Source organism: Nomascus leucogenys, chromosome 18, assembly GCF_006542625.1.
Source record: "Nomascus leucogenys isolate Asia chromosome 18, Asia_NLE_v1, whole genome shotgun sequence".
Lineage (NCBI taxonomy): Eukaryota > Metazoa > Chordata > Mammalia > Primates > Hylobatidae > Nomascus > Nomascus leucogenys.
In genome coordinates, this window is record NC_044398.1 from 70760027 (window position 1) to 70786194 (window position 26168).

The 26168-nt window shown below is 38.7% G+C and overlaps 1 protein-coding gene across 3 annotated transcripts in view; it reads right to left on the reverse strand.

Annotated features, from left to right (window-relative positions):
* Nucleotides 1–2201: 2201 nt before the first annotated feature.
* The window catches only part of DEPDC1B (DEP domain containing 1B), a 112823-nt gene continuing 88856 nt past the window's right edge, over nucleotides 2202–26168 (reverse strand). The window contains exons 8-11 of one of the 3 annotated variants that reach the window (XM_003265968.4): nucleotides 11262–11428; nucleotides 8630–8806; nucleotides 4364–4549; nucleotides 2202–3204 (exon numbers count right to left, since the gene is read on the reverse strand). In XM_003265968.4, coding sequence (XP_003266016.2) covers nucleotides 3043–3204; nucleotides 4364–4549; nucleotides 8630–8806; nucleotides 11262–11428 — 692 coding nt within the window. In that variant the 3' untranslated portion in view covers nucleotides 2202–3042. The remainder of the gene's footprint in view (nucleotides 3205–4363; nucleotides 4550–8629; nucleotides 8807–11261; nucleotides 11429–26168) is intronic. The other 2 variants (XM_003265969.4, XM_012497109.2) reach the window with 2 other exon arrangements.

Consider the following 26168-nt stretch of genomic DNA (forward strand, 5'->3'; position numbering starts at 1 on the left):
CAATCAAGGTGTCAGCTAGGATAGAGTCACCTCAAGGTTTGACCAAGGGAAGATCCACTTCCAAGATCACTCATAAAGCTGTTGGCAGGTTTCATGTCCATGCTGGCTGTTGGCCAGAGACATCAGTTCCTTGCCTGGTGGGTCTCTGAAAGGGCAGCTCACAACATGACAGCTGGCTTTCCTCAGAGCAAGCCAGGGAGAGAATAAGAAGGGAGACAATCAAGATGGAAGCCAGAGTTTTGGAATCTAATCTCAAAAGTGATACCCCATCACTGATGATGTATTCTATTATTTAGAAATGTGTCCTTTTAGTTCCACCCACACTCAAGGACAGGAAATTACACAAGGCATTAAATACCAGGAGGCAAGGATCACTGAGGACAATATAGATGCTAACACAGAACGGAAAAGCAAAAGCTGTTTTTTTCCTAATATGTAGACAATGCAGAAGAATCATACTAAATGTTTAGAATTAACAAGTCTAGCAAGGTTCACTATAAACAAAACTCAGGAAAAATCAGTTTTATACCATACACAAGCAACAAACACTATAAGGAAATTTTACAACACCAGCATTTACAAAAGAATTAAACATCAACATCGATCAGCTGAGTAACTGTTGAAACAAGAAATGGGTACTGGGCCAGGCACGGTGGCTCACGCCTGTAATCCCAGCACTTTGGGAGGCCGAGGCGGGCGGATCAGGAGGTCAGGAGATCGAGACCATCCTGGCTAACACAGTGAAACCCCGTCTCTACTAAAAATACAAAAAATTAGCCGAGCGAGGTGGCGGGCACCTGTAGTCCCAGCTGCTCGGGAGGCTGAGGCAAGAGAATGAAGAGAATGGCGTGAAACCGGGAGGCGGAGCTTGCAGTGAGCCGAGATCGTGCCACTGCACTCCAGCCTGGGCGACAGCGAGACTCTGTCTCAAAAAAAAAAAAAGAAAGAAATGGGTACTGTATTCTTTGAAAATTTTGATACTTTTTTTAAAGTATCAAATACTTGGGAACAAATCTAACAAAAGATTTGTAAATCTTCACAGAAAAAACAACTTTTTTTCTCATTTATTTCAAATAAATGGAAGGATAAACCATGGTCATGGACTAGAAGACCTAATATTGTAGACAGCAATTCTCTCCAAATTGATTTATACATATAATACAATCAAAATTAAAAAAAAAAAAAACTCAACAGGGTGAGTGTGTGTCTCTGTGTGTGTGTGTGTGTGTGTGTGTGTGTGTGTGTAGGCTTGACAATCTGATACCAAAATTTGTACAAAGACGAAAAAGTCAAAAAACTGGAAAAAATGTTCAGCCATATTAATAATCATGGAAATGCAAAATAAAACCATAATCAGACACTATTAATAACCACCACCTTGACAACATTTCAAACTCTGATGATAGCAAGTTTTGGTGAGGAGATTAAACAAAAGGAGTTCTCATACACTGTTAATGGGAGTGTTAATTGGGACAACCACTTTGGATAACTGCTATTATCTATTCATCAATTTCACACTTAATTGGTTCTTATGTTTTATGATCTCTCCACAAGTATGTTATATTTTTTTAAAAAGTAATCTTTAAAAAAAAAAAGGAAAGAAAACAACCACATATACTTCCAAAGACAAGCAACAGGAAAAGAGATTCTGAAAAATAAACTCTACTTCGGAGTGAAAATAGAGCAGAAAGAAGAATTACTCTTGGCTCTAAATAGAATGCCAAAGTCTGAGAATGAATCCTGAAACACTAAACATCTCCCATTACATTACGTATTTGGAATGTAAGGTGGTACCCAAACCAAAAGGAATACTTTGGTCCATTTTTAAAAGCAAAATCTACATCAGATGTAGGAGGTATTTTGCTACAAGAGAACAGGAGCAAATCTTAAGTGCAAGGAAAAATCAGTCCAAGGAGTACTATAAGCCAATTAGTGGGTGTTGCTCTCAGATTTTTAGGTAATTGTGCTCAGAGGAAGACTTTCAGATGCTTCATAATCCAAGTGCACCACAATTCTACAAAAGGACAAAGCAATGCTAAAAAATTGGCAAAGTGCTCACCTAAAGGCCAGTCAGTACAAAAGCCCAAATCTTACTTTTCATTTTCTCATAGAAATAAATGACTGATGAAGACCATTGGCAAAGGCATTTGAGGATGCTCTCTAACTGATTTAAATAAATGCCAAAAAAGAGACACGAGGTATGGCATTTTTAAAAAAAATAAGTTTATTTACATTTCACTTACCTTCAAAAGGATGAAAATATATTTATAAAGGAAGTAGTTTCATTTTATTTAACCCATTTGCGTTTGACTTAGAATCACAGGTCTAAGGGTACCCAAAGAATTTATCCAGTTCAACTTTCCATTTTTAGCTAAGACTGAAATTATACCATTGCAGGCAGATGAAAATCTACTCCACTTATAGGTAAACATCAACTAATATGTATGTTATAAAAACACTAGCTTTAGTAAAATGTGTCATAACATCCAATAAATCTGCAATAAAAGACATAGCTATCACAATATAAGGCATTAAAAAATTTATGTGCAGCAATAAAAACTGGAATTTATACAGGAGAAATCATAATTGGCTACTAAGTCAATAGCATCACAGTAACAGTACCCAGTGTCTTTCTTATTCAAGTATACACACTATTTTTAAGACTTAAAATTAAGTCTTAAGGCTATATTAAAGATATCAGTAGCTAGAATGTATATACACAATTATTTAATAAACACCATGAAAATGAAAGCAAAGAGATAAAAATACCCTTAAATTCTGTAACAATTACAAACATGTTAACATTACCACTATATATTTGACTCATAAATTTTAACCAATTTATACACTTTAAAAATAGCATTGAGTTTTATAAAAATACTAATGGTTAAACATTTTTAAAAACGAAGGCAATCTTTATCTATATTTCAGTAGTCTTTGTTTTATGCTTTTCTTTCTTCCACCACCAAAGTCTTTCTCCAAACCACCATTCACTCAAAACAACAACAGTGGTCTCTAGTGCCTGTTGCTGTGGAAGTATTATTACATTCGAAAACTTCTAGTTCTTTGAAATGGTTGGAAAGGCTTCTTTAGTGCCCACATTAGCAGCTGTGGTTTCGGTTTGCATTTTTCAGGAAACAGAAGTGCTTCACTTTCTGGTGTAGGAAATCGTTCTTGATAGACTTCAGGATAGGATTTCTGAAACTAAAAAAAATGAATGGTCCAAGAAGAGTAAAAAAAGACACATAAAAGCCAATAAAATTAGGCAGCCAAATTTTAAGAGTTTCTGAGCCTGTATTTTCCTGTTTTTATTTTTGTTAAAACATTTCATTCCAATTTCTATAGAGCTAATCCATCTTTCCTTTGATCTAAGCTTCAAATAAGTTCCCCTTTTAATCATGTTTCTTAAAATTCCCCCCACTGCCAACTATAAATAGACCTCGTTTTTTAAATATTCACAAGTAACTCTGACTTCAAAATAACTTCTGTTCTACACAGTTAAATAAAATTTTGGCCCAATTACATTTCACCATTTCTCTGTTTCTCCAACTCAGCCCCACCAGCTTCTGCTCAAATGGAAGAGGGAATATTCTGGTGTATATTACTTTGTGAAAAGCTTAAAAGAGAGGCAGTATACTTTCTGTTGATCTTTACCACTAAACTCTCCTCCAAAATTACTCTGAGAATAATACGATCAGAAGCCCAGAACTCTGGTGCTCTGTGTGTAATCCTACATGTACGGTGTTTCCTGAATCCAACCATGTAGAGTTCAGTCTTTAAAAACAAAAACCACTCACCTGATCATGGATCAACCTCTATGAATAGTCAAAATTAACATATTGTGAGTTAAAAACGATTCCCTGGAACCCTAAGCTGTGTTCCCTAACATAAGAGGAACTAAAAACTTGTACTGATACCTGAGGCAAGAAACTAATTTGATAGTGGCTAAAACCAACGGCTTTTAAACTCTAAACATTTTACACCTGTGAATTCCATCTGATTTGCCTTTCGAAAACATGAGAAGAAATCTACCCTCACTGATAGCTTCTCTGAGATTAAAGCAGATGCTCTGCTAATTCACATCATGCCACATACCAAAACAAAGGACAAATATTAGAGAATAGTTCCATAAATGAAGAGTTTGGCAATGGTAACAGATTTACACTGAAGAATAAAGATCTAGGAAACTGACCACAAGTGTGTAAATCAGTGAGACTTCTGGAATGTATGAACTGACTAATATACTTAGAAAACTGCTATGGCTCAGAAGATGAGATTTACATGAAGCCTATTAAAATTAAAAAAACAAAACATAAAAACAATAGGGAGGAGAAAAAATGGCTTATAAAGAATATCCTTTTACCTGCTTCAGTTTCTTCTTCTTCTCTTTGTTGGAGAGTTTGGCATCTGTTATGACTTCCTCCAACAAGGCTGCCAGAGGTTCCTGAGAGCCATATGATCTTTGATATTCAAATTCCTCTGGACTAATTTGACGGCAAAATGATGGAGCAGATAAAGTGATATCCATATCAGCTCCTGGGTATTTTATCTGAGGCAAAAGGATTAGTAGTGAAAGAATATAGCATATTTTCAAATAAATTATAAGAATTAGTTTAGATCAAATACAGGATATCTCCTTGTACTGTAGCGATGCCATGTTAGTCCTCAAAATTTGATTGGGGGAAACTCTATATTGAAAAGTAAAAGTATTTCCATAACTTCAAAATATTATCATTTAAAGCCACGGTTTTAAATTGGAATGTTACCTTTGTAAACCCAAGAGCCATTTCAATAACAAAAAAAGCTTGTGCCCTTGTTGGGAACAGGCCCCCAAATCTGGCCATAAACAAAATCTCTGCAGAACTGTGACATGCTCGTGATGGCCTTGATGCCCATGCTGGAAGGTTGTCAGTTTACAGGAATGAGGGCAAGGAACACCTGGCCCACCCAGGGCAGAAAACTGCTTAAGGCATTCTTAAATCACAAACAATAGCATGAGCGATCTGTGTGCCTTAAAGACATGTTCATGCTGCAGATAACTAGCCAGAGCTCATCCCTTTATTTCCCACAAGGAATACTTTTAGTAAATCTTATGACTGGCTTGCTGTCAATAAATATGTGGGTAAATCTCTGTTCAAAGCTCTCAGCTCTGAAGGCGTGAGACCCCTGATTTCCCACTCCACATTCTATATTTCTGTGTGTGTGTCTTTAATTCCTCTAGGGCCGAGTTGGTCTCGGCATTCCCTCTTTTAACAAGATCTGAAATTCAAGCATAAATTAAACACATTGACTAAAATGATTCAAAACATTGATAATGTTGGATATCCACTGGAACTATCCGGGCGCCTTCCCACATCTGAAGAGTGTGATTCTCAATGCCTTGGGGATGGTAGTGGCACGCATTTAGCTAAGCTTTTAGGAAGAGAGGGGTACTACAATCACTTCCTAACATCTTACCCATGAGAATCAAGTAAAACAACAAATGTGCAGACATTGCAGAAGGGATAAGGGAGAAGAGAAAAATAAGAGGAAAAAGGAAACCAAGACCTGTGAATAAATGAACATACATTAAAAATATTTAATTTCAGAGCCTGGAGTCCTTGGAAATAGAAGGTTGCAGATGAGGATCACAGAAGGCTTGTGTCAAAAACATTGCCTACCTAATAATGTATCCCAGGGTCAGCCCTGAAACTGTCCTAAAACAATCACTGGAATAATCCAAGCAACACTGAATTTTCAGAGAAGCACTCCCCTAAATGTGATACAATGTAGAGGCTTAGGAGTCTAATCAAGAGAACAAAGATCTATAGGTTCTGAGTGCTGAATGGAACAGTGCTTGGCAATTCTAATATGTACTTGCAAGAGAGAAAAGGTAACTGGACAAATGAATCACTATTGATTTTATTCAGAGCACACTGCAATGTCTCTTCACAAGATCATGTTTACCTGCAGTTAAATGAATCACCATAGCTCAGCCTTCTGAACTTCAAGTAATAGCAAAGGGCTCACAAGGCTAAGTTACTACAATATATGCCTGTGCTATGCATGTGAATACAAAAACCAAGCAAGTATACAGGGCAACACAGTTATTGCTTGATATGGTTTGGCTGTGTCCTCACCCAAATCTCATCTTGAAATGTAGTTCCCATAATCCCCTTGTTGTGGGAGATGGGAGGTAACTGAATCACGGGGTGGTTCCCCCCATGCTGTTCTTATGATAGTGAGTTCTCATGAGATCTGATGGTTTTATGAGGGACTTTTCTCCCTTTTGCTCGGTGCTTCTCTCTCCTGCTGCCTCATGAAGAAGGATGTGTTTGCTTCCCTTCTGCCATGATTGTAAGTTTCCTGGGGCCCCCCCAGCCATGCTGAACTCTGAGTCAATTAAACCTCTTTCCTTTACAAATTACCCAGTCTTGGGTATGTCTTTATTAGCAGCATGAGAACAGACTAATACACTGCTATAACATTTCCTTGCAGAAACTTGGTGAAGTATTTCTGTTCATTTTTATTTTCTTTAGGTTTGGCTCATGAAAATATCAGAGGAAAAAAAATTAACCTAAAACAGCAGTTAAGATTACACTTTTCACCCATGCAAGTGGCAAAGGTATATGCAAGTGTTAATGATAATATCCAAAGTAGGCAAAGGGGCAAACAAATGAACACTCACTTTCTTATACCACTGACAGAAATGTAAGTTGAAATGATCACTCTAAATTTGGCAATATGCTATCGATACTTAAAATATGTTCATGGCCTTTGGCCAAGCAATGCTGCCCCTAGGAGTTTATTCTTAGAAAATAATCATAGATTAGCCAAAAAAAAACTACCTTTAAAAATATTTACTGCTATACTGCTTCCAAAATGGGGAAAAGCATGGAAACAATCTAAATACCAACCAAAAAGTATCATTTAAATAAATTATGGTATATCCATATTATGGAACACTATGTTGCCAATAATATTATTATGGAATAATATAACAATAATGATGATACCAGCAACAAAGGCAGCTACTAATTGTAGGTTTACAATGTGATAAACATTATTGTGAGCATTTCACATGTATTAAGCCCACATGTATTTTAATCACATGTTTTAATTCCCCAGAAAAACTCTATGAGGTAAATATTAACTACTATTATTCCCATTTTACAGATGAGAAAAAGAAATGTTGGGACAGATGTTGAAGCAGAGACATGTTATCTAATTTGCCTAAGGTCACACAGCTAACAAAAGGCATGTCATGAATTCAAAGGCTCCTGAATCTGTGCTCTTGGCCATTCTCATGCCAATCAACAATATTTAATGATGGGGGAATTTTTTTCTCATTGTTAAGAGAACATAAGGGGCAGGAAGGGAGGCAGGCAGGCAGGGAGGCAGGCAAGAAGGAAGGAGGGAAGGAGGGAAGGAAGGAAGGGAGGGCAGGGAGGGAGGAGAGAGGGAAGAAAGTAAGGTAGGCATGGACATAAACAGCAGACAGACACAGAAGAAAAAATCTGAAAGACTATAATACTGACTATAAACATTTTAGTGTAACTCTGATACTTTTTGGTGTGTTTTTTCTATATTTCCCAAGTTTCTTCAATGTGTTAGGTTGATAATTGCAAAAAAATAGAAAAAAATTTAATTTTAAAATTGCCTTCTAGAAACAGCTGGACAGTTAATTATTTTTGTAATACCTCAGAAGGAGGCAGTTCACTGGTCCTTAATTGTGGTGCCTCGAAAAGATCTCAAATGGGAAGAGGTCCAATCAGTCAGAATGAGTCAAGTGGACCTTCTGCCTGCCTTTACCAGGTTTCTGCTCCCACAGGCTGACATACAAACCCCACTTTGGGGTCCACACGATAATAATATATTACACTTCTTTTGCATTGTTTTTATATAACCACCATGACAACAGCAGCAGCTACCTTTCAAAGAATACCTGACATTTGTCAGAAATTCATCCTAGGAATTGCAAAGTACAGTGTTCTAATCTTCACAACTTTATAAAGAAAGAATAGCCCATTTTAACGCCGGAGGAAAGAAACTAAAATCCAAAGAGGTTAAGGGATTTGCCCAGAGTCACACGACAGAAAGGATACAGCTAGGAATTTGGCCAGGGTTTCATGGCTCTCATGCCAGTGTTCTTCTACTGTACTATGATTTTTAGACAGGCAATATGGAATGATAGTTTAGAGCACTGATTACAGAGGCTGACTGCATCAGTCAGAATTCTGGCTCTGTGGCCTTAAACAAAGTTATTTAAGTTCTTTGTGCCTTAGCTTTTTCATGCAAAAAGTGGGAATATTAAACTAGATCACAGGGCAATTATGAATCAAGACACTTACTGCACATAAAATCATTTCCATCAGTACGTATATGTAGATTCTGAACAAACTCATTCAAGGAATTAGCAATAAAAAATATGCCGCATGGATTGATAAAACAAAACCAAATGTGCATTCTGTAAACTTTTCAATGATAATACAAACACATGCAGGGGATTACTATGTGCCAAGACCTGTTGTAAGTACTTTATAAACATTAATTCACTTAATCCTCATAATAAAATGCCCCAAGAAGCCTAGCAAGCTTACGTGACTTTATATTGCCAATTTTATAGGACTGATAATATCCTCTCCTTTACCTGGACTCTTCGTAGATGAGCCACACGCTCCTCTATAGAGGTCTGCAAGGCCAAAGGGACTTTCAGAATTTCCTGGTAATTGTCCATCAGAAACGTTACCAATCTAGCAGCTAATAACTCATCCAAGTCCACTTCATCCTTGGAACACAAGATGCAATGGGAAAATGTCTGAACCATCTAAAAAAAGAGTGGGGTGGGGGGTAAACGCAGATGAGTATTTTTCTGAACTGAGTGCAATCTAATTTGCAAAAGGCAAATATGAGAAATGGTCTAAGGCACAGGGTGCATATTCTACCAAGAGTACCCAGCCATCTCAGATGGGTTGATGGTCTCAACAACCAGAACAAACAAAATGTGCATCTTCCTGTTAAGAGACTGCAGAGAGATGCTTATCTGAGCAATTTTTAAAGGTACCTCCTTTTACACATGATTTTAAATATACATACATATATATATATATATACACACATACACACATATAAATATATGAAAACAAATTTTGAAACTCATTATCACCATGACTTGAATCATGTAGCAGTATTAAGTTCAAAGCACTTTATAGCCATTTAGTCAATTATTATTTATCCTAATTTCATTATTGATTTGCTTTAAACCGCTAACACAGTCCACATGCCTTAACCATTACATCTTTTCCTAGTTAGCTTATTTTCTCTAGGATTTTCTATGTATATTTGACAGTCATCTTTGAACAAAGCCATGGGACTTTTCAAGAAGTACATTAAGTGATAAGACTCTCTTTGAGGCAGGCAGAAATGCAAAATATATTATAGAATCAATATAATGTAATAATTTCCATGGAATTTATATTAACTATTCCTTTTTTTTTTTGAAGGAGTCTTGCTCTGTAACCTAGGTTGGAGTGCAATGGTGTGATCTCGGCTCACTGTTAACCTCCGCCTCCCATGTTCAAGCAATTCTCCTGCCCCAGCCTCCCGAGTAGCTGGGATTACAGGCACCTACCACCATGCCCAGCTAATTTTTGTAATTTTAATAGAGATGGGGTTTCACCATGTTGGTCAGGCTGGTCTAGAACTCCTGACCTCAGGTGATCCACCTGCCTCGGCCTCCCAAAGTGCTGGGATTACAGGAGTGAGCCACCACGCCCAGCCTAACTACTCCATTCTTAATACTGTTCTTTGGACTGGCTTTTTTTGTTTTGTTTTGTTTTTTCCTACTACTTTTATTGCTGACAATCTTCCTTCAAAATCTTTAAGCAAAAAATCATGTAATTCTGCTTAGTAAGACTTCATTTCATTAACACACTGCAAATGATCTTCACTTACATTTACATGTACAGAGAGACACACAGGCAGAGAATTTTTTGCCTGGAGACCATGGACCCCAGGGACTCTGTGATCACCTTGAAACTGCATGCAAAGTTTTGCACATGTATTTTATATGCAGAATAAAGTTTTCTTCAGCTTTTCAAAAAGGTCTATTAGCCTCCCTAACCATCCACTCACTCCAAAAAAATATAGAGATCAAGAATCCTACTGGGCACTAAGTGCTCCTCTGATCTTACTCTATTACTTCTAAAACTGGGCCAGTGAATCCCCAGGGAGTACACAGTGGTTTAGCAGGATATGGAAAGCACATACATTCCACTAAAGCACCAGTTTTGCTCCAAGACATTTTTTGAGGAAAATTAAGAGATTTTACTAGTAAGTAAATTCTAAAATAAACTCTCTTTAAAAACATATGCCAGGCCGGGCGCGGTGGCTCACGCTTGTAATCCCAGCACTTTGGGAGGCCAAGGCGGGCGGATCACGAGGTCAGGAGATCAAGACCACGGTGAAACCCTGTCTCTACTAAAAATACAAAAAAAAATTAGCCGGGCGTGGTGGCGGGCGCCTGTAGTCCCAGCTACTCAGAGAGGCTGAGGCAGGAGAATGGCGTGAACCCAGGAGGCGGAGCTTGCAGTGAGCCGAGATCGCGCCACTGCACTCCAGCCTGGGCGACAGAGCAAGACTCCGTCTAAAAAAAAAAAAAAAAAAACAAAAAAAAAAAAACATATGCCAGTAGAAGCAGAGATTAGATGGTAGTTACCACAGGCTGGGGGATACAGGGGCATGGAAATAGAAGATGTTGGTCAAAGGGTACAAAGATCCAGTGAGACAGAAGGAGCAAGTCTTAGTGCTCTAGTGCACAGCATGGTGACAACAATTATAATAACATATTGTATATTTCAAAACTGTGAAAAGAATAGATTTTTAACAATCTCATTACAAAAAAAGATAAGTCGGTATGGTAATGAATCTGTTAATTAGCTTGATTGATTCTTTCTATAATGTATACATAAATTAAAACATTGTACCCCATAAATACATGCAATTATTATTTGTCAATTAAGAATAAATTTAAAATAATTTTAAGTGGGAGAACAGAGTGTAGCAGATCTCTCTACAGAGTCTGCCCCTACTCAAGTCTTCATTTCTCATTATGTTCTTTAAGACATTTAGACCAAAAGCACGACACAAGTCTGGGTGGACACTGACTGTGGCTCTTTTAAGCAAGCCTGCTTTGTACTTCCCTCTGATCACCCAAACTAATACACCTTACTCAGTCGACTTTCATTCCAAAAAGTCATATCTGATGTTAAAAATCAACCTACCAGTGTTCGGGTACCAAAGCCATCACACAGGGGTGGCATCTCTTTGTTTAAGCAAATCCTTGCCATCATCCTCATCAATAGCTGTAACTTTCTCCTATTTTCAGGAGGCAGGAGAAGGCAGCAAATCTGAAATGCTTCAACTGCCACTTTCTCCTTTTGTAACAAACCTGATTTAGAAAAAAAAAAAATGTTATCTTTCAACACCTATAGCCTAGTAGATTCTATATGGTCATATTTTAACAAAATATATATTAGTAAAATTACATAAAATATTTTCACACGTTCAACTATACTGGGTCAATTGAATATAGATCCATTGTCACTCACAAATCACTATAGAAAATACAAACCATCAACCAGGCATGACAAATATATAGAACCAAATACAGCCATTTTCTTCTCCTATACACTAGACAGATGTGTCTCAATTTTCATAGCACTCTTTCCCGAACCAGGAGCAGCCAGGCTAACACTACCCTAACCCTCAACACTCACGTTGTTAGTAAGTCCAAAATAGCAAGAACATGAATGTGTCATCACTCCCGTGAATTCTCCCCTCTGTATTATTTCCTCATTATCAGCAGGCTCACCACCTCGCATGACTCTCACGGACTAAATAAAGGACTGATGCCCACATAGTCAGTCCACTGCCAAATGGCTCCCCTTCTTTCTAAATAATGCCTTTCAAATAACCCTTCCTTCCACTCAGGCTATCTTTCTTAGTTAAGTGTGCTGGTTCAATCATGTTATATGCCATCCTTCCTCATCTCAGGTATGATTTTGCTAAAAGTTAGGATATTCTAGCCAGGTACAGTGGCTCACGCCTGTCATCTCAGCACTTTGAGATGCTGAGATGGGAGGATCACTTGAGGCCAGGAATTTGAGACCAGCCTGGGCAACATAGTGAGAACCCATTTCTACCAAAAAAAAAAAAAAAAATTTTAATTAGCTGCCATGGTGGCACACGCCAGTAGTCCTAGCTATTCAGGAGGCTGAAGGAGGAGAACTGTTTGAGCCCAGGAGTTTGAGGTTACAGTGAGCCATAATGGCACCAGCCTCGGCAACACAGCAAGACCCTGTCTCTTTTTTTTTTTTTTAAAGGATATTATAATACTGCTCTCTTTTTTACTATATTTGTCCCTGGACATACTTATATCCAAGCCCTCTAATGAGGTAAAACTGCTTCTATCAGTTTATCTGTCCTATATCCAACCATTTCAAGTTACCACTAGTCTTTGGGAGGCAAAAAACATCTTTTATATTGAATAAGTATTTATTGACCATCTACAATATACAAGAACTATGCTAGATCCCAGAAATGCAAAGATATATCAGGCCTCTTCCTTTGAAGAGCTTATGCACTGTGAGGAGAAACCCATAAACAAGTAAGTGACAAATGAAAAGCAATGCAAGAAATATCTGCAAGGGCCACAGGAGGGGAACTATAAGCCACTCAGTATGACATGCAGTTATGAGGGGAACGACTTGGTAGAAGTAAAGCTAGAAAGATCAACAGAGATGAGGTCTCAGAAGGCCCTGACTGCCAGATGAAGGAGATTGGGTTTGATCCTAAAGGCAGTGGATGTGCATGGATGGGAAAGGAGGGCAGAAGACAGATCTTTTCTAGACTAAGTGCTGATCCTAAACGTACTCAGGAATGCTGTTGATTATATCATTATCATCTATGTAGACCTGTTTTCAATTCCACATCATCAAATCATGGAAAGAAAAAAGGTTTACAATAATATTTTAATATATTCTTTCATTTACCCAACAAATATTTATGAAGCCCCACCCGTATTCCAGGAACTGTATTAGGAGGGGACATGCAGTGAGAAATAAAGCAAAATCCCTGTGTGATCTCATGGAGCTTGTTTTCCAGAAGATAAAAAGCAAAAAGATATAGAAATACAAGGTCAGGCGGAAAGATGCTATGGAGAAAAATACACTGGAGAGGAGCTGGGGAGTGAGGGGATGTGCTCCAAAAAAAAACACTTCTAACAATGAGAACTCATGGACACAGGAAGGGGAACATCACACTCCGGGGACTGTTGTGGGGTGGGGGGAGCGGGGAGGGACAGCATTAGGAGATATACCTAATGCTAAATGACGAGTTAATAGGTGCAGCAAAACAACATGGCACATGGATACATATGTAACAAACCTGCACAGTGTGCACATGTACCCTAAAACCTAAAGTATAATAATAATAAAAAAAAAACACTTCTATCATTTTCAGGAAGGCCCTCTCTAAGGAGGCAACATGTGAGCAGAGATCCAAAGGAAATGACAGCAAGCCAGGGAAATACTGCAGAGACAAACTTTCAAGGTGGAGGGAATGGCAATTACAAAGATTGTAATGTGAGAGCATGCTGGGAGTGTGTGAGGTACAGGAATGCGGCCAGCGTCAAGAGACAGTGTGTGTAAGGAAAACACAAGTCAGAAATCAGGTTAGAGAGGCAGCCAAGGGGCGGATCATGCAGAACTTTGTAGGCTATATCATTAAAGACTGAGGGGTTCATTATAAACGACCTGAGAAAACAACTGGTGGGTTCTGAACAGAGGAGTCACTTGATCTGAATTGCTTTTTAGTGTGGCACTTGTATAGCAAATAGATTGCAAGGGGAAAGCAGGGAAAAAGGAAGACACACAGCATGCTGATGGTCTGAATGGGGATGTAGCGGTTGAACTGGTAATAACTAGTTAAATTCTCTTTCTCCACAAAGCCATCTAGTTTTTCTGTAAAGGCTTCTATCTCATTGTCCCGCCAATCCCTTTTTCCAAATTAAAAATCCCTTTGCAAAGGCAGATTTCACCTTATCCTTCCTGCATTGTATCTACATTGCTTTATGAATGAGACTATAAGCTAACTGAAAGCATAATGCATTTATTTTGGCAAGCCACATTTCCTAGTATAATACAAGGCAAACAGACAAACACTCAAATACCTATTTATCAATAGACTACATATTATATTATATTATATTATGTTAATTATTAGCCAGTATTATATGGCTACTAAATGATAATTTTTGAAGTTATGCAACAATATTAGTAGTACAATATTTTTAAAAACTAATAAAAACATGCTGATTATAAAGCCTTTATGAAAAATAATGTATTAAAAAAGAAATATATTTTAAAATTAAGAGTACACCAGGGCTGTAAAATAATCAGAATTTTATAAAAGAAATTTAAAAATTTCTTTGTGAGGATGCTATTAAACAAATATGTAAAAATTGTATCCATTATATCTTTTCAAAAAATTATTACTAAATTCTAAACAACCAGTTGCTTGCCAAACTTAGAGTAGATAATAATTTCAGACTTTATGAAAATTAAGTGAGGCCAGGCACAGTGGCTTACACCTATAATCTCAGCATTTTGGGAGGCCAAGATGGAAGGATCACCTGAGGCCAGGAGCTTAAGACCAGCCGGGACAAAATAGCAAAATCCCATCCCTACAAAAACATTAAAAAATTAGATAGGCATAGTGGTGCATACTTGTGGTCTTAGCTACCCAGAAGACTGAGGCAAGAGGATCACTTGAGCCTATGAGTTTGAGCCTGCAGTGAGCTATGATTGCACACTGCACTCCAGCCTGGGCAAAAGAGCAATACCCTGGGAAAGGAAAAGGAAAGGGAAAGGGAGAAAGAAAGAAAAAGCAAAAAAGAAATCAAGCAAGAAGACATAGGTAAATCCATCTCAGGAATTTATCTACAGAAACCTACATACTGGGTGATAAGTGACCATCCTTGACTCATAAACATCCCAATAACTCAAACTTCCTGTGAGACCAGGGCCTCCCTTTTCCTCCCTCCTGTCACTGATCCCAGCTGGGACTCCTCTACAATTTCTTCCAACTGTCAACCTTCCTATTTCCTGTGAAAACAGAAGCCTATGCTACTATCTCTTCCTCCTTTAAATCCATAATCATTCCCCAAGATCATCCTCCTGCTTCTAGCAGTGGAGGAGCCACTATCAGTATCTTTAACGGAAGGAAGTCTCTGCTGCACAATATTGGATAATGTGGAGGGAGAGGGAGTTGCTTACTCCCAAAGCTAAAAGAGCAGCATGAAAGGATGAGGTTCCTGTCACCTGCAGCTGGAGCATGGAATACAGTTTACCAGACTGGGGAGAAAACCCACTGTAAGGACTGGTTAGATCTATAACACTACTAGATTTGAACCACAGTTGAGCTACATAATGAATTAAGTAGGACTCTGTAAGTTGATCTTGTAATTTAGCTATCTTTTATAGCAATGTTCTGAGGAGTGGGGAGAGAGGAGAAGAGCAGAACACTTGTTCCAAGCTACCTGCTTGGAAAGGCTTGGGACAAAACCTATTATTTTGACATAATTTATGAGATAAAATTGAAAAATTAATTCATTTCTCCCTCCAAAGAGGTATAAAATTGGTATGCCCAATTCCATTTACCTGCTTACTTTTTTCCAAGTATACATTACTACCACCTAATATACTACAGAATATACTACAGAATTTACTTATATATCACCTAATATACTACAGAATTTACTTATTATGTTATCTGCCATTGTTTCCCCTCTGCCCCACTGGAATGTAAGCTCCACAGGGTAGGGGTTCTTATCACTTTCGTTTGTTGATATGCCTCCCGTGGCTAGAAAAATACCTGGTACATCATAGGTACCAACACACTCCTGTGTAAACAATGAATGAATGAATGATATGAATGAATGAATACATGAATGAAGGATAAGAATAACCCATTTCTTATTGGGATTGTAGCCAGAATATCTGGATTAAATCCCAGCTCTCCATGTCAACCTCCATAAATTAGAAAATGTTATTAGGAGATATACCTAATGCTAAATGACGAGTTAATGGGTGCAGGAAATCAACATGGCACATGGATACATATGTAACAAACCTGCACATTGTGCACATGTACCCTAAAACCTAAAGTATAATAATAAAAATAAAAAAATAAAAAATAATAAAAAATAAAATTCCAAAAAAAATAAAACATTAAAAAAAAATGTTGTCAATAGTCATAAAACCAAATCAATGTACTACACTGGGTATCCATGGGCTATATAGAGGAGTCAAGTGAACTAAAAGTTTCAGTGGCATCAGTCATAGCTACTACTAACTTAAAGCGTTAAAACTAACATCAGGAGGAAGATACAACATGAGTCACATACAACTTTGGCTAGATTTTCTTTAAAATCTGGTTAAGAAGTGTATTGTACACTAATAGATAAGATTAAATTTGGCTCTGGGCCTCACAACAGTAGCAGGTAAAATTCCACAATGTCCCAACACAAGCATATTATTGAATAATAAATCATTTAATTATACCCTCCTAAACCCTAATTGCCTAAACATTTGTAGAACCACATTACACAGTATGGAAGAAGATATAAACTTATGTAAACATCATCCACATATTATGTTTTTGTAAAATTCACCATGTGTAATTCAGAAAGCCTCTGTCACAGTTATTACTCTGTGAGTCACTGGAAGATTTTCAGGCTTGCATTATTATTACATACAAAAAGATATGTCTCATTCCCTGGTGTTAGAAAGTCCTAAACAACTCAAACTTTTTTGATTTTTCAGCTGAAAGTTTGTAGATGTTTTTGTTAGCTTCAGTGCGAGAACTATCTTTGTAGTTGCCATTTGTTAGTTGGCTCCTTGTTATAGATTACCGAAGTCTTTATTGGAGTCACCTATTAATATACAGGTATAACCTCGTTTTACTGCACTTCCCTTTATTTGCTTTGCAGGTATTATGTTTTTTACAAATTGAAGTTTTGTGGCAACCCTGTGTTAAGCAAGGCTATCACCACCATTTTTCCAACAACATGTGCTCACACCATATCTCTGTATCACATTTTGGTAATTCAGAATATTTCAATTGTTTAATTATTATTTTATCTATTATTATGACCTATGATCAATAAGTAATCTTTGCTGTTACTACTGTAAGTGTTTGGGGGAACCACACAATATGCCCATAAGACTGTGAACTTAATCAACCAATGTGTGTGTTCTGACTGCTTCACCAACAGGTGGTTCCCCTGTCTCTCTCCCTCTCTTTGGGCCTCTCTATTCCCTCAGACACAATATTGAAATTAGGCCAATTAATAACCCTACAATGGCCTCTAAGTGTTTAAGTGAAAGAAGAGTCGCACATCTGTCACTTTAAATCAAAAGAAACGATTGATCTTAGTAAGGGTGGCAGGTTAAAAGCTGAGAGAAGTTACAAGCTAGGCCTCTGGTGCCAAACAGTTAGCCAAGTTATGAATGCAAAGAAAAGTTCTTGAAAGAGACTAAAGCGCCACTCCAGTGAGCACACAAATGATAAAGCAGTGAAACAGCTGTGTTGCTGATAGGGAGAAAGTCTGAGTGATCTAGATAGAAGATCCAACCAATCACAACATTTCTTTAAGCCCCACCCTAATCTAGAGCAAAGTCCTAACTCTTCAATTCTATAAAGGCTGAGAGAAGTGGGGAAACTACAGAAGAAAAGTTGGAATCTAGCAGAGGCTGGTTTATGAGGTTTGAGGAAAGAGGCTGTCTTCATAACATAAAAGTGCAAGGTGAAGCAGCAAGGGTTAATGCAGAAGCTGCAGCAAGTTATCTAGAAAATCTACTTAAGATCATGATGAAAGTGGCTACATTAAACAACAGATTTCCAATGTAGACAAAGCAGCCTTCAGTGAGAAAAGATGCCATTTAGGACATTTGTAACTAGAAGGAAGAAGTCAATATTTGGCTTCAAAGCTTGAAAGGACAGGCTGGCTCTCTTGTTAGGGGCTAAGACAGCTGGTGACTTGAAGTTGAAGCCAGTGCTTATTTACCATTCCAAAAATCCTAGGGCCCTTAAGAATTATGCTACATCTGGCTGGGTGCGGTGGCTTATGCCTGTAATCCTAGCACTTTGGGAGGCTGAGGTGAGCGGATCACCTGAGGTCAGGAGCTCAAGTCCAGCCTGGCCAACATGGTGAAACCTTGTCTCTACTAAAAATACAAAAATTAGGTGTGGCATGTGGCATGTGGCATGGTGGCATGTGCCTGTCATCCCAGCTATTTGGGAGGCTGAGGCAGGAGAATTGCTTGAGCCCAGGAAGTGGAGGTTGCAATGAGCCAAGATTGCGCCACTGCACTCCAGCCTGGGCAACAGAGCAAGACTCCACCTAAAAAAAAAAAAAAAAAACACAGAATTATGCTACATCTATTCTACCTGTGTTCTAGAAATGACAACACATCGTTTAGTGAAGATTTTAAGCCCACTGTTGAGATCTGCTCAAAAAAAAAAAAAAAAAAGAATAGTAAGTAATAGTAAGTAATCAGTAAGTAATCAGTGTTACTTTCCTGATTTTTATGCTTGTATGAGGGTCCTGTAGGGAAGTGACCTGGTTTGTAGGAAAAACACACAGAAGTATTTATAGATGATAGAACATCTGATTAGCAATTAACTTTCAAATGGTTCAGGAAAAAAAAAAAAAGTTCTTTGGACTGTACTGTAGCCTTTCTTGTAAACTGGAGATTGTTAGAAAATTTAAAAATTTGTTTAAAAGAGAAATGGTGAAAGGTCTGAGGGAATGCAAGGTCACGTGCGGGCTAAGAATAGTGTTATGAATACTCTAAGGATGTCAATGATATCGTTATGGTTTCCATCATTGCCACAAATAACTGAAGGATATAAAATAAAAGTGTGACACCTGGGAGATATCGTCACTCTTCTAAGCTTCTGTTGTGCTATACACACACAAGAGCTACATGCTACTTTTTAAATGCATTGCTTTTTTATAGTCTTCATTATGCTTCTCTTCTCATGAGATATTCATTGCGAGATTTCAATTTCTCTAAATCGATTTGAAGGCCATGATTTGACCCTTATAAAATCTGCATAACAAAAACACATTTTAAAATAGGGTGCTAAGATAGGGCAACTATGGACAAATAAACTGTGAATCTTCAGCTTTAAGGGGGCCTACTTCAAAAACAGTGGAGCCAGAAGGGGCTGCTGATTTGTCACGGAAGAGAAGCAGTTTGGGTTTGTGAAAGATAGTAGACTCATGGAAATATTCAACAGGCAGATGACGATAGCAGCGCTGGAATTTAGGGGACAGGTCAACACTTGAAATATATACTTGAGAATCATTAATGTATTCATTCAATGAAGGTTTGAAAAGAACATAAAATGTTCTAGGACTGTGCTAAGATCTGAGAATCCCAAAACAGTGAAACAAAGATCTTGTTATCAAGAAGCTCACAGTCTGGAGAAGAAGATGAACGAACATAAGCCATCACAAAGCAATGTGGAAGACAACAATAGAGATGTGTCAAGGGGATATCATGGAGGCACCAAGGAGACTGACAGGTAATCGATAATGATCTGTCCCAGGAAGATTAAAATATAACAGCCATAAGAGGAAGTTACTTTTTTAAGTCTGTATTTGAATACTTAATACAATGTCACAGAAACACACAGAAGTCATTCAACAACTATTTCCTCAAAATGAGATGAACTAAGACAGTCCATGAAGAAAGGCTGTTACGTGTGTGTGTGTGTGTGTGTGTGTGTGTGTGTGTGTGTGTGTGTGTGTATAAAACAGATGTAGGGTCATTGTTTTGCCATTAACTGGGTCTAAGGTTTTAAGCATTCCTGTATGACCACCCAAGAGATTACTTATTGATATATTTTAATCAGTTAAGTTCTTTGTACAAGTGATACTTAGTCACAAATTGCACCTATGTTGTACTTTCCGTTTTCAAGTCTTACAGGAACCATTCTCTGCTATACCTCTGTGGTCCAGGGGATGAAGGGGATTTACACCTTTGTAAATCTTTCCTTCCTTTCTCTTTCACTCCTATAAAAGAGGGCAACAGAAGTCTGAACTTGTTTGTTTAAACTCCACCAAATCTTTCTGAGCATGGTTCTAAAAGGAGCACCATGCGTTTCCCCATCTGAGCCTTGATTTTATCTTTTCTGACTGTAGAGCAGTCATGCTCATAGTCAATAAATAAACAACCCAACTTTCAAAAAGTCACTTTAATTTCTGTGAGTTTTGGGGTGTTTTTGTTTTTTTTTACACTTTCTTTTCTAGTTTCTATGTCTTCCTCCAATCGTCTCTGTTTTGTTTTGTTTTGTTTTGTTTTGTTTTGTTTTGTTTTGTTTTGTTTTAAGAGATAGGGTCTTGCTTTATTGCCTGGGCTAGGCTCAAGGGATCCTCCTGCTTCAGCCTTCCAAGGAGCTGGAACTACAAGCATGTGCCCCAACACCCTGCTAATCCATTCAGTTTTGTAAAGTTTGTTGATATTTGTTTATGTTTCTAAGCCCCTGCTTAATCTCTTCTCTTTTTTTTTAACTTACCATATAAGATAGGAATTTATTAATATTTAGATGTAATATGTTTATTAAATAATGTTGTATTTCCCTTTCAATTGGATATGAGTACTGCATTTATCTATCCAAATATGAAATGTTAGGTTTTTTAAAGTTATTATTAGCAGGCTGGGCATGGTGGCTGACGCCTGTAATCCCAGCACTTTGGGAAGCCAAGGCAGGCGGATCACCTGAGGTCAGGAGTTCGAGATCAGCCTGGCCAACATGGCGAAACCCTGTCTCTACTAAAAACACAAAACTTAGCCAGGCATGGTAGCACATGCCTGTAATTCCAGCTACTCAAGAGGCAGAGGCAGGAGAATCACCTGAACCTGGGAAGCAGAGGTTGCAGTGAGCCAAGATCATGTCACTGCACTCCAGCCTGGGTGACAGAGCGAGACCCTGTCTCAAAAATAAACAAACAAACAAACAAACAAACAAAGCTATTATGAGCAAAGTTATGAAGAAGAAAGCCACCCCTGCAGCTAATACTTCATGCACATACATGACTTTTTACTCAAATTAATACTTGAGTAAAATGAATGAAAGGCATCCCAAGTTTAAAATCTCAAAAGTAGGGGGGTGGAGCCAAGATGGCCAAATAGGAACAGCTCCAGTCTACAGCTCCCAGCATGAGTGACACAGAAGACCGGAGATTTCTGCATTTCCAACTGAGGTAACAGGTTCATCTCACTGGGGAGTGTCGGACAGTGGCTGCAGGATAGTGGGTGCAGCGCACCAAGCATGAGCCAAAGAAGGACGAGGTATCGCCTCACCCAGGAAGCGCAAGGGGTCAGGGAATTCCCTTTCCTAGTCAAAGAAAGGGGTGACAGACGGCACCTGGAAAATCAGGTCACTCCCACCCTAACACTGCGCTTTTCCAACAGTCTCAGCAAACAGCACACTAGGAGATTATATCCCGCACCTGGCTCGCAGGGTCCTACGCCCACAGAGCCTCGCTCATTGCTAGCACAGCAGTCTGAGATCGAACTGCAAGGTGGCAGCAAGGCTGGGGGAGGGGTGCCCGGCATTGCCGAGGCTTGAGTAGGTAAACAAAGCAGCCGAGAAGCTTGAACTGGGTGGAGCCCACTGCAGCTCACGGAGGCCTGCCTGCCTCAGCAGACTCCACCTCTGGGGACAGGGCATAGCCAAACAAAAGGCAGCAGAAACCTCTCCAGACTTAAATGTCCCTGTCTGACAGCTTTGAAGAGAGTAGTGGTTCTCCCAGCACGCAGCCGGAGATCTGAGAATGGACAGACTGCCTCCTCAAGTGGGTCCCTGACCCCAAGTACCCTAACTGGGAGGCACCCCCTAGTAGGGGCTGACTGACAACTCACACAGCCGGGTACTCCTCCGAGAGAAAACTTCCAAAGGAACGATCAGGCAGCAACATTTGCTGTTCACCAATATCTGCTGTTCTGCAGCCTCCGCTGCTGATACCCAACCAACCAGGGTCTGGAGTGGACCTCCAGCAAACTCCAACAGACCTGCAGCTGAGGGTCCTGACTGTTAGAAGGAAAACTAACAAGCAGAAAGGACATCCACACCAAAACCCTATCTGTACGTTACCATCATCAAAGGCCAAAGGTAGATAAAACCACAAAGATGGGGAAAAAACAGCAGAAAAACTGGAAACTCTAAAAAGCAGAGCACCTCTCCTCCTCCAAAGGAACACAGCTCCTCACCAGCAACAGCACAAAGCTGGACAGAGAATGACTTTGACAAGTTGAGAGAACAAGGCTTCAGATGATCAAACTACTCCAAGGTAAAGGAGGAAGTTCAAACCCATAGCAAAGATGTTAAAAACCTTGAAAAAAAATTAGACGAATGGCTAACTAGAATAACTAGTGCAGAGAAGTCCTTAAAGGAACTGATGGAGCTGAAAACCACAGCACGAGAACTATGTGACGAATGCACGTAGCCAATTCGATCAACTGGAAGAAAGGGTATCAGTGACGGCAGATCAAATGAATGAAATGAAGCAAGAAGTTTAGAGAAAAAAGAATAAAAAGAAACGAACAAAGTCTCCAAGAAATATGGGACTATGTGAAAAGACCAAATCTATATCTGATTGGTGTACCTGAAAGTGATGGGCAGAATGGAACCAAGTTGGAAAACACTCTGCGGGATATTATCCAGGAGAATTTCCCCAATCTAGCAAGGCAGGCAAACATACAAATTCAGGAAATACAGAGAATGCCACAAAGATACTCCTCGAGAACAGCAACTCAAAGACATATAATTGTCAGATTCACCAAAGTTGAAATGAAGGAAAAAATGTTAAGGGCAGCCAGAGAGAAATCTCAGGTTACCCACAAAGGGAAGCCCATCAGACTGACAGCTGATCTCTCAGCAGAAACCCTACAAGTCAGAAGACAGTGGGGACCAACATACAACATTCTTGAAGAAAAGAATTTTCAACCCAGAATTTCATATCCAGCCAAACTAAGTTTCACAAGTGAAAGAGAAATAAAATACTTTACAGACAAGCAAATGCTGAGAGATTTTGTCACCACCCAGGCCTGCCCTAAAAGAGCTCCTGAAGGAAGCACTAAACATGGAAAGAAACAACCAGTACCAGTCACTGCAAAAACATGCCAAATTGTAAAGGCTAGGAAGAAAATGCATCAACTAAAGAGCAAAATAACCATCTAACATCATAATGACAGGACCAAATTCACACATAACAATATTAACCTTAAATGTAAATGGGCTAAATGCTCCAATTAAAAGACACAAACTGGCAAACTGGATAAAGAGTCAGGACCCATCAGTGTGCTGTATTCAGGAAACCCATCTCACATGCAGAGACAAACATAGGCTCAAAATAAAGGGACGGAGGAAGATCTCCCAAGCAAATGGAAAACAAAATAAGGCAGGGGTTGCAATCCTAATCTCTGATGAAACAGATTTTAAACCAACAAAGATCAAAAGAGACAAAGAAGACCATTACATAATGATAAAGGGATCAATTCAACAAAAAGACATAACTATCCTAAATATATATGTACCCAATACAAGAGCAGCCAGATTCATAAAGCAAGTCCTTAGAGACCTACAAAGAGACTTAGACTCCCACACAATAATAATGGGAGACTTTAACACCCCACTTGACAGTGACAGTGACATTAGACAGATCAATGAGACAGGAAGTTAACAAGGATATACAGGAATTGAACTCAGCTCTGCACCAAGCAGACCTAATAGACATCTCCAGAACTCTCCACCCAAAATCAACAGAATATACATTCTTTTCAGCACCACACCTCATCTATTCCAAAATGGACCACATAGTTGGAAGTAAAGCACTCCCCTGCAAATGTAAAAGAACAGAAATTATGACAAACTGTCTCTCAGATCACAGTGCATCAAACTAGAACTCAGGATGAAGAAACTCACCCAAAACCGCTCAACTACATGGAAACTGAACAACCTGCTCCTGAATGACCACTGGGTACATAACGAAATGAAGGCAGAAATAAAGATGTTCTTTGAAACCAACGAGAACAAAGACACAACATACCAGAATCTCTGGGACACATTCAAAGCAGTGTGTAGAGGGAAATTTATAGCACTAAATACCCACAAGAGAAAGCAGGAAAGATCTAAAATGGACACCCTAACATCACAATTAAAAGAACCAGAGAAGCAAGAGCAAACACATTCAAAAGCTAGCAGAAGGCAAGAAATAACTAAGATCAGAGCAGAACTGAAGGAAATACAGATGCACAAAACCCTTCAAAAAATCAATGAATCCAGGAGCTGGTTTCTTGAAAAGATCAACAAAATTGATAGACCGCTAGCAAGACTAATAAAGAAGAAAAGAGAGAAGAATCAAATAGATGCAATAAAAAATGATAAAGGGGATATCACCACCGATCCCACAGAAATACAAACTACAATCAGAGAATACTATAAACACCTCTACGAAAATAAACTAGAAAATCTAGAAGAAATGGATAAATTCCTCGATACATACATTCTCCCAAGACTAAACTAGGAAGAAGTTGAATCTCTGAAGAGACCAATAACAAGCTCTGAAATCGAGGCAATAATTAATAGCTTACGAACCAAAAAAAGTCCAGCACCAGACGGATTCACAGCCAAATTCTATCAGAGGTACAAGGAGGAGCTGGTACCATTCCTTCTGAAACTATTCCAATCAACAGAAAAAGAGGGAATCCTCCCTAACACATTTTATGAGGCCAGCATCATCCTGATACCAAAGCCTGGCAGAGACAAAACAAAAAAAGAGAATTTTACAACAATAACCCTGATGAACATCGATGCACAAATCCTCAATCAAGTACTGGCAAACTGAATCCAGCAGCACATCAAAAAGCTTATCCACCATGATCAAGTGGGCTTCATCCCTGGGATGCAAGGCTGGTTCAACATACGTGAATCAATAAAAGTAATCCAGCATATAAACAGAACCAAAGACAAAAACCACATGATTATCTCAACAGATGCAGAAAAGGCCTTTGACAAAATTCAACAGCCCTTCATGCTAAAAACTCTCAATAAATTAGGTATTGATGGGATGTATCTCAAAATAACAAGAGCCATTTATGACAAACCCACAGCCAATGTCATACTGAATGGGCAAAAACTGGAAGCATTCTCTTTGAAAACTGGCAGAAGACAGGGATGCCCTCTCTCACCACTCCTATTAAACATAGTGTTGGAAGTTCTGGCCAGGGCAATCAGGAAGGAGAAGGAAATAAAGGGTATTCAATTAGGAAAAGAGGAAGTCAAATTGTCCCTGTTTGCAGATGACATGATTGTATATCTAGAAAACCCCATCGTCTCAGCCCAAAATCTCCTTAAGCTCATGAGCAACTTCAGCAAAGTCTCAGGATACAAAATCAATGTGCAAAAATCACAAGCATTCTCATACACCAATAACAGACATAGAGCCAAGTCACGAGTGAACTCCCATTCACAATTGCTTCAAAGGGAATAAAATACCTAGGAATCCAACTTACAAGGGACGTGAAGGATCTCTTCAGGGAGAACTAAAAACCACTGCTCAGTGAAATAAAAGAGGATACAAACAAATGGAAGAACATTCCATGCTCATGGGTAGGAAGAATCAATATCGTGAAAATGGCCATACTGCCCAAGGTAATTTATAGATTCAATGCCATCCCCATCAAGCTACCAATGACTTTCTTCACAGAATTGGGAAAAACTACTTTAAAGTTCATATGGAGCCAAAAAACAGCCCACATTGCCAAGTCAAAAGAACAAGCCAAAAGAAGAAAGCTGGAGGCATCACGCTACTTGACTTCAAACTATACTACAAGGCTACAGTAACCCAAATAGCATGGTACTGGTACCAAAACAGAGATATAGACCAATGGAACAGAACAGAGCCCTCAGAAATAATGCTGCATATCTACAACTACCTGATCTTTGACAAACCTGACAAAAACAAGAAATGGGGAAATTATTCCCTATTTAATAAATGGCGCTGGGAAACCTAGCTAGCCATATGTAGAAAGCTGAAACTGGATCCCTTCCTTACA